Genomic DNA, 14,981 nt, shown 5'->3' with positions numbered 1-14,981 from the left:
CACTGAACTGAGGAGATTCTGCATAAAGCCCTGAGTTCTTTTTGCTCTCTCAGCTGTTAATATTCTCCACATAAACATGACTATTGCTTTTAAGGTTATGTTGTCTTCTTGATTCCCTAATCTTTCCCCATCAGAAACATTTGCATTCCAATTATTGACTCTTGCTAGCTTCATCTTGTTGTCCTGAACTGGAGTGAGAATGTAGAATGACTCAGCGTACTGGGAAATTAGAGCACTGTTTGTCTTTCCTTCACAAGGCCATATGGCTGCATTGCACGTAGTATTGCCCAAGTTTAAGTTGTTTGCCCAATATTGACACTGTGTAGTAAGGTAAAATAGAATGTGTTTCTGTATATATTATTGAGAAAGATTAATTTCTGTATTATAGTTCCTTTTAAGTGTAATCTCCCAAGAAAAACATTTCTCTTCTCATAGCTCTTTTTTATTAATCATTTTTCTTTTAGCTAATTAAGGATCTAATATTTGGCCCTTTATCCAGTATGTCAGCATAAGATAAGCCCCATGCCCCTCCCTGTTTAATATTAGATCACTTGGAAATTTTTGCTTCATTGCAGAACTTCCCAACTGCTGTGTGGCAAATAGGGCACAAGTGTGCCAAGATATTGATCCCTTCAGTCCTCAGAGCAGCCAGAGCCCCCTGGGCTGGGTGACCGGCAGCCTCTTCCATTTACCCCAGTGTGCTGTACAAATATTAGCATTTTCTAAATGTGCCATGACATGAAAAATGTTGGGAAACACTGCAAGAAACCAGATTTTCTCTCTACGTTGTTTTCAAACTTAAAATGTAAGAACTTTCATTTGGTGTAGATCTATGGCCCCCATCTGATACACAATTCCATCCCCTAAGATGAACATCTTAGAGATATGTATCTGACATGGAAAGACCCCACAATATATTGTTTAAATTTTTAAATTTGTTAATTTTGAAATTAAAAAATAAAATGTAATGAGTTATATTCTAGTGAAATAATGGGTTATAGACTAGTGTGACCCAAGTTGTCAGGCAAGGCTTTATTAAAAAAAAAATCAGAGGGAACTTGGTTGGTTTTAAGAGAGCAAGATTTGGTAAGGGAAGGACATTGCAAGGTGAAAGTAGGGAGTTATGAGCAAAAGCAAAAAGGTAGCCTCTCTCTTCATTGCCTAAATCGCAACAAAGAGTATGTGGATTAGGAGGTTAGCCAGATCTCTAGACTGAGGTGGTTACCTGAAACCAAGGCACTTGGCAGCTAAATTTCACCCAGTTTTCTCTACATCGTAGCTTCCAGAATTTAGTGTAAAGATTTCTTTTCCAAGAGGGAATCTAACTCCTCCTCTAGTCTCCTTTGGCTAGTAGTAATTCGTTGCCACTCTACATGATAGGATATTCCTGTGCTGCCCTGGAGAGAGGAAAGAGAATCAGTCCCTTCTTGGTTTTTGTGGGGTTGAGTATTTTGAGATGTGTACTAATCATGAACCAACTTTTCTAAACCTCTGGGGTCAGTGAATGCCACCTTACCCTGGGTCTCTTGTGGCTAAAAGTAACCCAGCCGTAGTCACAAAGATAGAAAGAATCCAAATGATTTGGCTGTCAGGCCAGTGTGAGCAAGCTGGCACAGGCCTGGAAGAAGATGCTCTGCACTTATTCAGAGGCATTCTTAGCTTCATAATTCTAGATTCCAATGTCTTAGAGTTAATCTCCAGCTAATTTGTATTCTCATCTGATTAACTTTTCTTAATCACAACAGCTCTAAGTAAAGAAAATAATACTGTCTCTGCAACCGTTGTAGTTTCTCAAGTGTTAGAACAAAATTCATTATTTTTTAAAAAGTTTTGCATCATCTGAACATATGGTGCTCGTAAACTCATTATATTAGGGCATATACTTTGAGGGCTTCTTTTCCATAGTGCTGATGGATTTGTGCAGATACATCTACTGCTTCACTTTGTTTCTCCCACTAACCATACTTCTGAAACTACTGAAGAAGGGTACAGATTAAGTCCATAAAAAGAAGCTAATTGACTGCTGTTGATGTTGTGTCATCCACCTCCATTGAGGACCTACAGAATTTATCACTGTTCATTACGTTACACAGCCTCCTCCGTAAGGAAGAGCTGTACTATTGTAGTAGACGAGTGCTCTGCTTTTATCTTATGGATTCTCTTTGGTACCTTTTGAGGCTGACTGCTAGGAAATTTAGAGCCAAATTTCCTGCCATACACTAGAAATTGCATGGGATCTTATGTCATTTTCTTATTATTTAGTCATTTTTGTTTGTTAATTTATTTTTTTATCTATCATTAATGCTTTTTGGAATGAGGCAGACTTTTATGGAAATACTCCCACAATCCTGATCTCATTAACGCTAGGTTTAACTCATTTTACTAGATGTCTATAGCGATTAAAAAGACTCTTAATTTGGATATATGCCTTTTAGTCCTGTCAGTGGACATTGCAGTTAACCACTTTTTCCAGATATGTGTGCTAAACCCTTAAAATCTTTATTTGTTTCTCACAGGTCATAGAGAAGAGATACTTTTTAAGAGATGGTAATCAGGTTGGTATCTTTTCTTGATAAAATGGGTTCCTAAATTTGGTGATTTCCAAATTTATTTTCAGAAGTGATTTTAAAAAAGTGGAGGGAAGTCCTTTGTAGGCACAAGCAACTGAGTTTCTTCTGTCCTGTTAAATAAGAAAGAAAAAATCAGATCAAGGGAAAATAAGGGTCTAAGAGACCAAAAAAAATGGGATAAGTTTACATTATAAAATAATAGAAAAGAATCATTTGTTTTAGACTCCAAAGGTATATATGCAGAGTCTACCACAATACAGATAATTCATATGAAAGTCCAATAGGTGAATGTTACGAGATTCACCTTCATCCTCTCTGATTGAGGTGACACTATCACCAATTTGTTGGCAAATGTTTTCCATTTTGGTAGAATTTATTTTTCTTATTTGATCTGTTGTGGTTTTCTGAGTAAAACCTCAGAATAGTGCTTCTTTAAGGAACAAGAGGCAACATACAGAAACAAAAACTAAGGGAAAAAATTTAAAGGCTATTAGCATTTGAACTCTGCTTGAGACTTAATGCGATTATCTTTCTTGCCTACAGATTCCAGGCTTTCCTGATCGAAAGAGGTTTGGGGGAGGAACATTGAAGAGCCTTCATTATGACTGAATTGCACTCATCTTTTGGAAGAGTGAGCAAGCAGTGGCAGTTTTTCACAGCTTTCTTCTTGCTATGTTGATTATTAACGTCTCAGCCTTTTAGGAAATCATCTTAAAATGCCACCCTTCAGCCTCACCCTTTAATGGAAAATCGAAAGGAAGTGACAGTGGGGGGTGGGGTCCCCAACTTTGTCCCCATTCTCTCTGTTCCTCATCTTTCTTTCCCTGTTTATAGATTATGTAAAAGCCTTGTGGAAATATGCGATGTTGTCAAAATGATGCAGTAAATGAGCAGTGACAGAGCTGCAGAGAAAATTGACTCTTGCCTAGAACTGGAGGGTATTTTGGGTTGTATTTTTCCCACACTCCTTGCTGAAGGCTTAATTAAGTACCTCAGAAATGTATCTCTATTGTTTTACCTTCTTGAAGGTAAAGGTTGTATTAACTAGCCCTGAGTTGTCCACCCCAAATAATTTGTGTCATTTTCAAAGAAGCAAAATGGTGTTATTTAATTGTCTCCACCCTCATCACACACAAAGATGCCTAATAATAGCAACCCTTGTCTCCCTCTCCTCTCCTTTGAAAATGGCTCAGTGGCTGGAAGAGGCAGACTAATAGCTGGAGTTAAATATAAATAGATTAATAATACATAGAGAACAGCAGTACCAGAAAGGAAGAATTCTGCAAGAAATTGATGGCTCACTAAATCCTTCACTCTTTAGGTTACAGCTGTCTGCACTCTCTTACTGTTTTCTGTTTGGAAATAGGGAGGCTGAAATCTAAGACCTGCACAAGGGCAGCAAGAGAGATTTACAGCCTCTTCAGTTTTTATTTTTTTGAAGGAAAAATCAACTCTTGAATTGTCCCTTAACTATAGTCCGTAAACTAAGAATATCTTTCTTTATGTCAACAATGTATTTATGGGGAGAAGTAAAAATAAGTTCCAGAGCAACACATTTACATGAATTATGGACTAGGGTTCTTGGATTTCATAATCCAAAATTTTGGGGGAGGGTGATGTGTGTGTATATGCATAATTGTTGATCATTACTTTTTCGTGTGTGTGTGAGGAAGATTAGCCCTGAGCTAACATCCGATGCCAATCCTCCTCTTGTTTCTGAGGAAGACTGGCCCTGGGCTAACATCCGTGCCCATCTTCCTCTACTTTGTATGGGACGCCGCCACAGCATGGCCTGACAAGTGGTGCGTCGTTGCGCGCCCAGGATCCAAACCCGTGAACCCCCCCGCCGGGCCCCTGAAGTGGAGCGCGTGTACCCAACTGCTATGCCACGGGGCCAGCCCCTGTCGTTACTTTTTTTACCCATGTTTTTTTTTTTTGCTTCTTGATTTCTCTCTTCCCCAGTTCTTCTTTAATATATAAACCTAGTTTCCAAAAACTGTAATTTGTTGCCTTATTCAACAACACCTTTTCACCCACATTCTCTCTCTGCCTCTGCTGCAGGTCTCTGCACTCCTGGTTTTGTTCCATATTAAAATACAGTAACAATAAATACAAAGTTTCAGCTTCTGATTTTAAAACTAGGAAAAAAACACTAAATTTACTTTCTATTCCATTTTAATTAAATTTCAGAAGTACTTTGGAATTCAAGGTATGCTGAAAGAGGATATTAAAATAAGAATGTTAGAGAGTGCTTTTAGAAAGGCAGTCTTGGGAATTTGGAAAAGGATGTTTAAAACACTTTTCATCAGCTAGAATATTCTCCAGTCTTTCTTTGCATCCTCCCCCAGAAGACTTAGCCCTGATTTGTTTTTTGGCGTAAAAGAGAGCTATGCAAATCAGGATCTGGATGGAATTTGGCACAAGTGTTTTGTGACAGAGGCTGTCCAGTGAGGAAGTAGAAACAAATGTATACACAAAGACCTAAACCAGCTAAGGCTCTTTGTATTCTCTTTTAAAAAATAAATCAATAACCCTTTCGTGTTCTCCTCTTTCTGCCTCTTTCTTTCCCTTAAAAAAAAAAAATCCCAATTTCTTTCTTTTCTTCCTTATTAAAAAATAAAATAAAAGTAACCCAACACTGATGCCTTCAGGGTCAGCCTTGAAAAATTAGCAGTACTCCTCAACTCCATTCCTTCTTGCCGTCAGGCTTGACTCCCTGAATTATGGTTTTCTAAGAAAAAATAATTTTTAATAATCTAGGGTGCGTTTGTTGCAAGTATTAGTAGCAGCAAAATAAGGCTGTTTGCCAAAATGAATATTATTAGCCAGAGTTCTTCAAAAAGAATGTTTTTGGCACATAATTTTATCAAGATTTCCTGAGACCTGCTCATAAAAGTTGCTTTTAGATAATAAACAAATGTAAATACCAAAATACTTTCTAAAAAATGTTAGTCTTTAATTTTCTTAGTGTCTTGATGGAACAAATTGCTACCAACAGAGAAAGATTTTTTTTTTCCTGCTGTGATTTAGATGTCTGACCAGTGTTCTTACTCATTGTGGAGGCAACCAGATGTGAAGGCATATGGCCACTCATCTGTCCCTCAGGTGGCAGGACTCTTAGTTGGAATCCAACTAGGGATTTGGGTTGGTCTGTCCACTTTAGTGCTCTAAGAAGAAGAGCTGCTCCCAAGGGGGTTGATCCATATCAGCTTTATCTCGGGTTCTCAGACGTCCCTGAACTTGAGGCATCCATGATATAATCCAAGTGCCTTGACCCTGCTGTTTTTCTCTCCATTCTGAAAATGGACTGCATGGAACTGACGTGCTGGGCCGTCGGACTGAGATGAAAACCTCCTAATTGCTGCCATAATCAGAGCTTTTGAGTCTTCATTTCAATAGTGTATGCTGTAGCACCCAACCTAGGTAGGGCCCTGTATGGGTATTTAATAAATGTTGATTTAGTTGAAATTTTTAAAGCACAGGTAGCATCTATTTTAAGAAGTTTGAAGGTCCAACAGGATGTCTGCATTGATTTAATATCTGTTAAAATTCAAAGGAAGATACTATTTGGGGGAAATGAGGAGAAGGAAATGAAAAATTCATTTCTCCACAATCCGAAGACTGAGTTAAATCACTGTGATGGGAGAGGAAGGGTTCCAGGAAGTCTAGCCCTGGGGGAACCCTGAGCCTCAAATAGTCAGCAGTGTGTTTGCCTCATGCAAAATTGGAGCTGGATCCTGCCAGGGCTGCTCCACAGAGTAGGAAAGGGATCCGACTTCCAGTTACAGTTAGTCAGCACTTCCATTTAAGGACTTAAAGCAGTAGCTTTCAAACGCAAAAGTACATAAAAATCCTCTGAAGTGTTTGTTTAAAATGCAGATTCCAGGATTTCATCAGTCCCCCTCGCCCAATTCTATGTATAGCAATAGGGACAGGATTTTGTATTTTTAATAGGTAATCCAGGTGATTCTGCTGCAAGTAGTCCAGGATCCACCCTTTGAGAAAGATAATGAACTCATATCAAAAAGTAGAGAATACATGGATTACAGATTCTGTGCTTTATGGCACCATTATAGCAGAGTTTCATCAAGTTCATCTTTGGCTTCCTCTACTTGATCTCACCTTACTGAACTGAGCCACTCCTCCCTCTCAAGGCCACACATGCCACAGCAATCATGACCTGATTGTCACACCCTCTATTGGCAAAACAGGAAATGTTTGTCTTTGATGTACTGCTACCATTTTTATTTGCTACCAATGTTTTGCCCTCTAAGTGTGTCTGTTTCTAATGTAATAAGATGACTGACTTTCTTATTCACAACTCCTCTCTTGTACCACATTTGTTTTCTCAGCTGTCTAACCACTAGGCTTTACCAAAGTCATCAATAAGTAATGGTGAAGAACGAAACCCCTAAACTCCAACAAGGATGTAAAATCTTGCTCAATACCTTCAAGTACATCAGGTAATCTATCAGTTCCATCTTTTCTTGGAGGCATCTGTCCTGGAGTCCTCTGTCCTCTAACTCCATTCTGGAGCGATTGCTCTGTTGGCCTGTCACGCTCTCCCTCGTATTACCTGTAACAATCCCCAGCTTCTTGTATGTAATGTTTTCCACTTTCTTGGTGTGGCTCAGTGGTCTTCCAACTGGGATAGGTACAAATATCCCCACTAAGAGGTACATGGGCACAGACAGTTTTAAGGGAATCATTTTCCAGGTCATCAATTCCCATATGTATGTTAAAATTGATCTGTTTGCGAATGCAGCTCAATGCTAGTTATTTCCCTCCTCTACTTTCATAGTAGCCCATTTCCCACTACAGAAAAGGAACATCTTTCTAGTAGTACAGTAGAAATCTATATTGCCCCAGGGTGTGAACGTCTTCAGGAATGCCAACAAAAGGACAGTTCTAAGTATTAGTTTTATTTAAGGACTTTGTTCCACTCCCCCTAATTATTTAAAAAAAAAAAAAATGCAGAGGTCTTAAGAAAGAGTTCCTAAGAACAAAGCAAAGAGAGCTTTGGTAAGAAATATCTAAGTCTGTGGCACAATCTTTCATAGCAAGGCTTCTTGCTTGGTCTATCAAAATATCAAAATGACATTTTTATCAAAAATAATTATTAAGGCAAAGGTGTATAAAATTAACATTTTTATTTTACCAACCGTGTCTGAGTAAATGAGACAAAGCACCTCTAAGTGAAAGGGTAACATTTAATTAAAGTCAGTGATTCCAATAGCTGGGTAACCAAGGCTTTTCCTAATTGAGTTGTTGACTGATAGGTCATTAAAAATAATGTTTAATGTTAGATCACCATGTGATTTAATTCAGAAGAAGTGAGTGATATCATAACAAAATTCCTTCCATTCATAGCTACTTATCTAGGTGAACAAATTTTTTGAACACTTATGTCTGTAAAACCAAAAAAGAAGATTAAGTGATGCTGAATCCTGTCTCATTCTAGAAATGAGAATTAGAAATAAGAATTGTTCATGGATATATGAATTAATGGGCTTTGGGGGAGAGATATCCACCTCATTAAAAGAAGCATTTCCAGAAAGACTTTACCTTTTATGTTTAACTATTTTATCAAAATAGTATTTATGGGCTGTCCTAGAGAAGAATCCTCCAGTCTCCTGTCTGGAGGGTAGAACACTTGCTGATAGCATTCTGGAAGTGCAGCAGGAGAAGGAGGCTGGAGGTTTCATCATCACTTACTACACTTGGTTTTGGTCCTACTCCCTACTCCCTGGTGTTTGTGAGTCCGGAATTTCTCTGGCTTCTCTTCCAGAGCTGCTGCAGAGAGTAAACCTATCTCTTGCTATAATCTGGGAGAAGCAGATACCTGGTCTCCAATTCCTAGTCCTTTTCAAATTCTCCATCTCACATGTTCCCAATGTCAGTTCACTGAATCCATCCTCCTTTGTCTAGTTTTTAGCATCTTTGTTCTTGTTCAACACTTCAGTATTGTGACTCTTCTGGTCCAGTATATGTTTGCCTTGCCCCTCCACAAAACCTGCTCCTTCTGGTGGGTGTCTTTATGAATGCTAGAAGGCACACCCTGCCCAGAAGGTCCCCCTACTCCCCTGCTTCAAATACCTGCCCAAACTCTCCCTTTTCCAGAAGCCTTCCTCACTAGACCCCTCCATAATGCTATTTCAGTCACACTGCCATAAACACAGTTCTCTGAATGCCCTGCACTTCCTTTTCTCTGTCTTTGCGCACACTGTTCCCTCTGCTCAATGCGCTATCCAACTCTTATTCTATGTGACTTGGCTCAGGCATTATCTCCTTTGGGAAGCCTTCTGTGCCCTGCTAGTTAGGGCTAGGCACCCCTAATCCCTCCCATAGCACCCTGGGCTCTTCCCTGTCCCGGCATATGTGGCACTCCGTTGTAGCGGCCCATTGATTGGTCAGTCTTCTCCAGTACGCTGCCCTACCAGGGAACAGGACTGAATCTTAGACATTCTTGTATCCCCCACATCTCACAGAGTCTGGCACATAGCAGGTCCTCAATAACTGTAAAATGAATGTGTGTGTTTACATTAATTAAAATGGAAAGCCATCAAACGTAGAATCAGAACTCTCTCTTGCTGTGTTTTGTTTATTCTGTGTCCTGTGTGTATATAGCACAGTGCCTGCACAGCAGTTACAAAGCAATTATTTGTTTTATTGAATTATTGTTATACAAACAGAAAAAGACAGGAAATAAAGTTAACCCACTTAGGAGAAATCCCTCAAGTTTGTCAATAGGTTTATTCAATTTTAAATATTTTCAGGCCCCTCAAAGTAATTGTTATCCAGTCAAGGATTTGTTACCTCTTTCTCACTCTTTGGGAAATCTCTCACACCTCAGGAAAGAACTGAAACATCTCTTAAATCTGCCTTCAAAGTTGATTCAGTGGAAAGAGCTAGAAAGTTTATGGAAAAATTAAGCAGTAAAGCTTTTCCTTTGTCTTTTATTGGCTCACATTCATTTTTTTTCCCCAACTACCAAAGACTAACTCCCAAGATCAATAGAGATTCAAGACCCAATGTCCCCATAAACTCAGATGCAAGAAATATTTTTCTTGAATTCAATTTTGATTTTGAGCCTGCATCCTGCAGGAATAATAAAAACAGCCTCAGGATAGCTGGGGTCTACACCCCCCTCTTCCTTCCAGATTTGCATATAAATTCCAGGGAAGCTTGTGTAATACCACAATGTCATCTGTCTATGCTGACAGATGCTGAGATGTCCTATAAACTTCCTGGTCCGCAGGCATCAATCCACACAATTTGTTACCAACTTGTCACTTGTTTCTGTTGACATGGCCCTTTGGTCTGGCTCTGTCTGTGCTAACACCTCATACACAGGCAAATCATTCTGCTGCTACTGCAGTAGGCTGGAACCAGGGGACATCTAGAGGTTGCTTAGACCCATTTATCTAAAGCAGAGGGTCTAAACTGCAGCCCATAGTCATTTCAAACCTGCATGCATGTTTTTTGACATAACTGTATCAGTTATCTACCACCACTTAACAAACCACCCCAAAACTTAGTAGCATAAAATACACCATTCTATTTGCTCACAATTCTGTGGGTCAGCAGTTTGGGCTAAATTTAGCTGGTGGTTCTCCTGTTGGTCTCACCTGAGATCACTCACGTGTCTGCAATCATCTGGCAGCCAGATTGCCTCATTCACATGGCTGGCATTTCGCGCTGAGCTGTTGCCTGAACTTCTCTCTCCATGTGTTCTCTCAATTTCAAGGAGGCTAGCCCAACTTCTTTGCATGGTGGTCTCAAGTAGCAAAAAATGGGCAAATCCTGAGGCACAGCACTTTTCAAGCATCTGCTTGTATCATGTTTGCTATTGGCCAAAATAAGATTCAAGGAGGTAAGAACAAGACTGCATCTCTTGATGAGAGGAGCAGCAAAGTCACATTGCAAAGGGGCATGCATACAAGGATGGATGGAAATTGTGGGCATTTTTTGCAATCTACCACAATGGTTTTATTTATTCATTCATTCATTTGTTTGTTCTAGTTGCCAATGTTTAAAAATTGGAGCTTCATATAAAAAGTCTTATCTTGAAAAATCACCTAGCCTACTTAACCCATTTACATTTCCTGCCTGGTCTGTTGCACTTGAGTTTGTGATAAGAAAGCTTAGTTTACAAAGTTGTTTTTGTGATATTAAATGAGGTAGTGTCTGTGGAAAAATCTGGCATGAACAGGCACTTGATATATGGTTTCTTTGTTCCTGAATACGATTAGCCATGAAGTTAATACCTGACCGTGGCGAAGGAGAATGGCCAAGACGAAGGACAAAGGAGTCATGGAAAAGGTGGCTGGAAATTAATCCCTTGGTCTGTTTTTAGAGGGATAAAGGCATTAGGAAACAAGATTCTTAAAGAATTTATAAGAACACTACATATATTTAAGAAATTAAGAGGAGCAATAGTAAACATAGTTTGCTTTAAATCAAGTCCTTCAGGCTCTGAACAATTAACCTAGCCCATCCCTCAGAGGTGTCTATGGAGAGCTGTCTAAACCTAGTTCCTGTTTCAGGTGGCTGTGTGTCAACATATGTGTGTCAGAGCACAATTCTTTTTCTCACTGCTATCCAGAGAGGAAGCACTATGCTCTGTTCCTTCCCAGCCTGAGTCAGGACTGAGCAAAGAAGCCTCTGCCACACACAGCAGACACTCAGTACCACAATTCCTTTCCTAAAGAGCTTTAACTTCTCTGCCTTGAGTAATAAGCCTCCTTCTCTTAACTGGAACAAATAATTGGCCAATTTTTTCCTCAGGTGAAGAGGAAATAGGCCTCTGCAAACTCTTCCAGAAACAGCCTGAGTTTAATAAAAAACAGAGGCAGTTGTGTAAGCAATTTGGAAATAAGCGTGTTGGACTTTCTCCCTACTCTGTCAGTTTGGCAATTCTTGTGGCTGGCTTGAGCAGCCTGCTGACCGGTAAGCACAGTGCAGCGGTGGGAATAACCACATCCAGAGAGTGACGTGAAGGAAAAGCAGAAGCATTTTGGCTTCATACCCTCTCTGGGCCTGGGTTTCCTGAAGTCATCACGCCTGCCGCAGAAGGAAAATGGCTGAGTTGAAGGTAAGAAACTATCTGGCAAGTTTGCCGTGGCCACTTCAGCTGGAACTTATGGAAGCTTCTGAGAATTCCAGTGTCAGAGTTAGAAAGAACTTAGAGAGCCCCTGGCCCAAACCCCTGTGTTCAGAGGCTTCACCATATTGTCTGTAGGCATGGCTGGGGATGCGGGGATGAGGGAGAGATGATAAAGAAAAGAGATGAAGCTCTTATCGTCTACCTCTTGCCTTTGTTTGTTTTGGGAATCTGTAGACATCATAGGGCTCCCCTCCACCACCTCGGACACATTTCTCACTGTGTCTGCTTCCCAGCCCCTACTCTCCGACACCTTCCTGTTGCTGCAGCTTCCTGGACCACCTCTAGCTCACCAATTAGATATGCTTAATCTAGTCAGTTATTTTGAGGCTCACAATCAGCCCTTGGCCAGTAGAAGCCCTAGCACTTCCTCTACGAAATAATTCCTTTTTATTATTTGATGTGCAGTTGAAAAGTATATGTGGGTTATGTGCTATTAATGAATTAACTCATATTGTGATCTTCAAAATAAATCTGGGATGTAGGCACTCTTGTTTCTATTTAACCAGCAAAAAAAGTAAAGTTCAGAGAGATTAAGTGACTTGCCCAAGATCGCTGCCACTAGGTGATGGAGACTGGATTAGAACCTGGGTTTGTCCAAATCCAAAGCGCAGGCTCCAAAAGGAGCCTTAATGGCATCTACTACACTGAGTGCCTTAAAGCCAGAGAAAGAGAGTAAGTTCCCAGGTTCTAAATTCGTGCCTACTGTCCAGCCCAGGCTTGCATCAGTGCCCAACAGACACATGTGAAACTGAATAGACCTGCCCGGAACCTTGACTTGAGCCAGGTGAGCCAGACTCCAGGCTTCTTTCTAGAATCCAGAGTTTGAGCACTTCCCTAATGCCCTTCAACTAATGGTGACTTTGAAGAATCAAACATCTCCTTAGTCAATAGGGATCGTGAAAACACTCAGCACCAAAGTAAAAGAGTTTTGTTTCTTTATCTTTATGTCTGATCGAGAGTTAGAAAGGCTGAGAAAGAACTCTCATTCTTTCATTCAGCAAACATTATATATTAGTACATGAAGCCACAGATTAATATAGGAACGAAACAGTCTGGCTTAGGTAGGGTCAAGAGAAACTTCTTGAAGGAGGCTGTTCCTAAGCTGAGTCTTAAGAGAGAAGTTGAAATTGGCTAAGTGAAAAGGGATGGGGGCCAGAGGAAACACCGAGTGCAGATGCAGCACATAGAGAGAGCCCTGCATGTGCTGGGATCCAAGCGAGTTTCAGCTAAATTTGAGTTGCTGTATGGACAGCCAAGTTGAGATACCCAGGAGGTGGTCAGAAGTATGGATCTGGATCTCAGGGGAATGGGTAGGGCTAGGAGAATAGATATGGGAGGTCATCATATCAATCGTGGTAGTTGAAGTCTTGGAAGAGGAAGAGTGCATAAAAACTTTGTTTCCTGATGAAAATCCTATGGGGGAGTTCAGCAGGAGTTGGAAACATCCTTACCATTTATAAATAAATTATATCTAAAATCCTATCCTGCTGAAATTTTTAAGCAACTTATTATGCACAGCACCAGCACACCAATGTAAATTGCGTGCTGATCTTTGTTCTTGATTTCAAAGGCATTCTTCCCAGCCTGCTGTCTAATCTCCACAAGGAAAGGTTAGCTCTAGAGATCAGGAATCCAAACACAGAAAGCCAGATTGCATCATTCTGATCAATAAACATTATATAAGTAAAAAAACATTTCTCAGCTTTTATTTCTTCATTTTAATGGATATGTCAACACAAAGCCTCAAATAAAATCACATTTGCATAAAAGCAGCACAACTAGAGAAAGAAATACAAAAGATAAAATAATAAAATTAAATTTAAAATAGACCACCCTATGTTCTCAAGTTGCTTCACTTCTATGAGTCTTGATTTCCTCATTTCTAAAATGAAGAGCTGTTTAACATGCAGACTTTGGGCTCCACCAAATATTTTGATTCACTAGGTCTGGGTCTGTATTTAACAAACTTCTGGGGTGATTCTAACAATTAGACAAACCCACTGGTCTACAAAATTATTGTATTAGTTTCCTATTTCTGCTGTAACAAATTACCAGGAATTTAGTGGCTTAAAACAACACATTTATTCTCTTACAGTTCTGGAGGTCAGAACTGAAATCAGTTTTGCTGGGCTAAAGTCAAGGTGTTGGCAAGGCTGGTTCCGTTTGGAGACTCAAGGGAGAATCTGTTTCACTGCCTTTTCCAGCTTCTAGAGGCTGCTCACATTCCTTGACTGTGCCCTTTTCTCCAGCTTCTAGAGGCTGCTCACATTCCTTGACTGTGCTCTTTTCCCCATCTTCAAAGTGCAGCACTCCAATCTCTGCTTCCATCATCATATTGCCTTTTCCTCTTCCGTAGTCAAATCTCCCTCTATTAAGGACACTTGTGATTACATTATAATCCAGTATATCTTCCCATCTCAAGATCTTTCACTTTAATCACATCAGCAAAGTCTTTTTTGCTGTATAAAGTAGCATTCACAAGTTCCAGGGATTAAGACATGGATATCTTTGAGGGTCATTATTCGGCCTCCCATAATAATCCACAAGTTCCCCTAACAATCTATATTCTATGTTCCCAATGAAGTTAACTGGAAATACTGGACTCTTTCCACAGGAAAAGAAACGTAGTTGTAATTCCATCTCTACCCTGATTTCTCTCTCTTTCCTTCATGCCCAGTAAAAGGAAGTGAGGTGTACCATCTGCTTGTCCCATCGGGGTGTTACCCAGAATCAGAGTCAGGAGAAAGCACCCCATAAAACAGCTCTGACAAACAAATCATATCCTGGGGACCAGGTGAGAATTAAAAAGCGGTATACTAGGGAGCTGCCCAAGAATGGTGGTCCTCAAGTTACATGGAGCTCAGTAATTTGTTCTTTCATTTAGAGAGGATGCATATAATTCTCTTGGAAAGAAATGAAATCATATTTTTACATTGGATCAAATTATTCAGAAATCTGGACTGAAGAAAACATACAAAGACACTTGTTTAATGTTAGGTTTTTGAGGGGTTTTTTGTATGAGGTATATTTGTAGATAGTCACTGAACCAGCTGGAGTTGAACGCTTGGATTTTCACAGCTAATATAAGCAGACTTCAGATTCTGTCTTTGATCTCAAAGCCTTGGGAAAGCAGCTGCAGAATACTGCTTCCTCAATTCCGATACCTTCAACAGCGAGGGACCTGGCATTTTAAAGTTCTAATAAACTCATCTGTAATTTTTCTCTCAGAGAATTAGGAAAACCAA

The 14,981-nt window shown here is 39.9% G+C and overlaps 2 protein-coding genes across 2 annotated transcripts in view; both read left to right on the top strand.

Annotated features, from left to right (window-relative positions):
• Window positions 1-4,572, top strand: part of RABL3 (RAB, member of RAS oncogene family like 3) — a 37,299-nt gene extending 32,727 nt beyond the window's left edge. Inside the window, exons 7-8 of the mRNA XM_058555873.1 lie at window positions 2,517-2,555; window positions 3,114-4,572. Of these exons, the coding sequence (XP_058411856.1) occupies window positions 2,517-2,555; window positions 3,114-3,179 (105 nt within the window). The 3' untranslated portion in view covers window positions 3,180-4,572. The remainder of the gene's footprint in view (window positions 1-2,516; window positions 2,556-3,113) is intronic.
• Window positions 4,573-4,659: 87 nt separating this feature from the next.
• Window positions 4,660-14,981, top strand: part of HGD (homogentisate 1,2-dioxygenase) — a 50,151-nt gene continuing 39,829 nt past the window's right edge. The window contains exons 1-3 of the mRNA XM_058555870.1: window positions 4,660-5,993; window positions 6,923-7,033; window positions 11,358-11,664. Coding sequence (XP_058411853.1) covers window positions 11,650-11,664 — 15 coding nt within the window. The 5' untranslated portion in view covers window positions 4,660-5,993; window positions 6,923-7,033; window positions 11,358-11,649. The remainder of the gene's footprint in view (window positions 5,994-6,922; window positions 7,034-11,357; window positions 11,665-14,981) is intronic.

Source organism: Diceros bicornis, chromosome 15 (genome assembly GCF_020826845.1).
Source record: "Diceros bicornis minor isolate mBicDic1 chromosome 15, mDicBic1.mat.cur, whole genome shotgun sequence".
Taxonomy (NCBI): domain Eukaryota; kingdom Metazoa; phylum Chordata; class Mammalia; order Perissodactyla; family Rhinocerotidae; genus Diceros; species Diceros bicornis.
The sequence above is the reverse complement of the archived record's forward strand: the minus strand, read 5'-3'. Positions and strand labels throughout refer to the sequence as shown.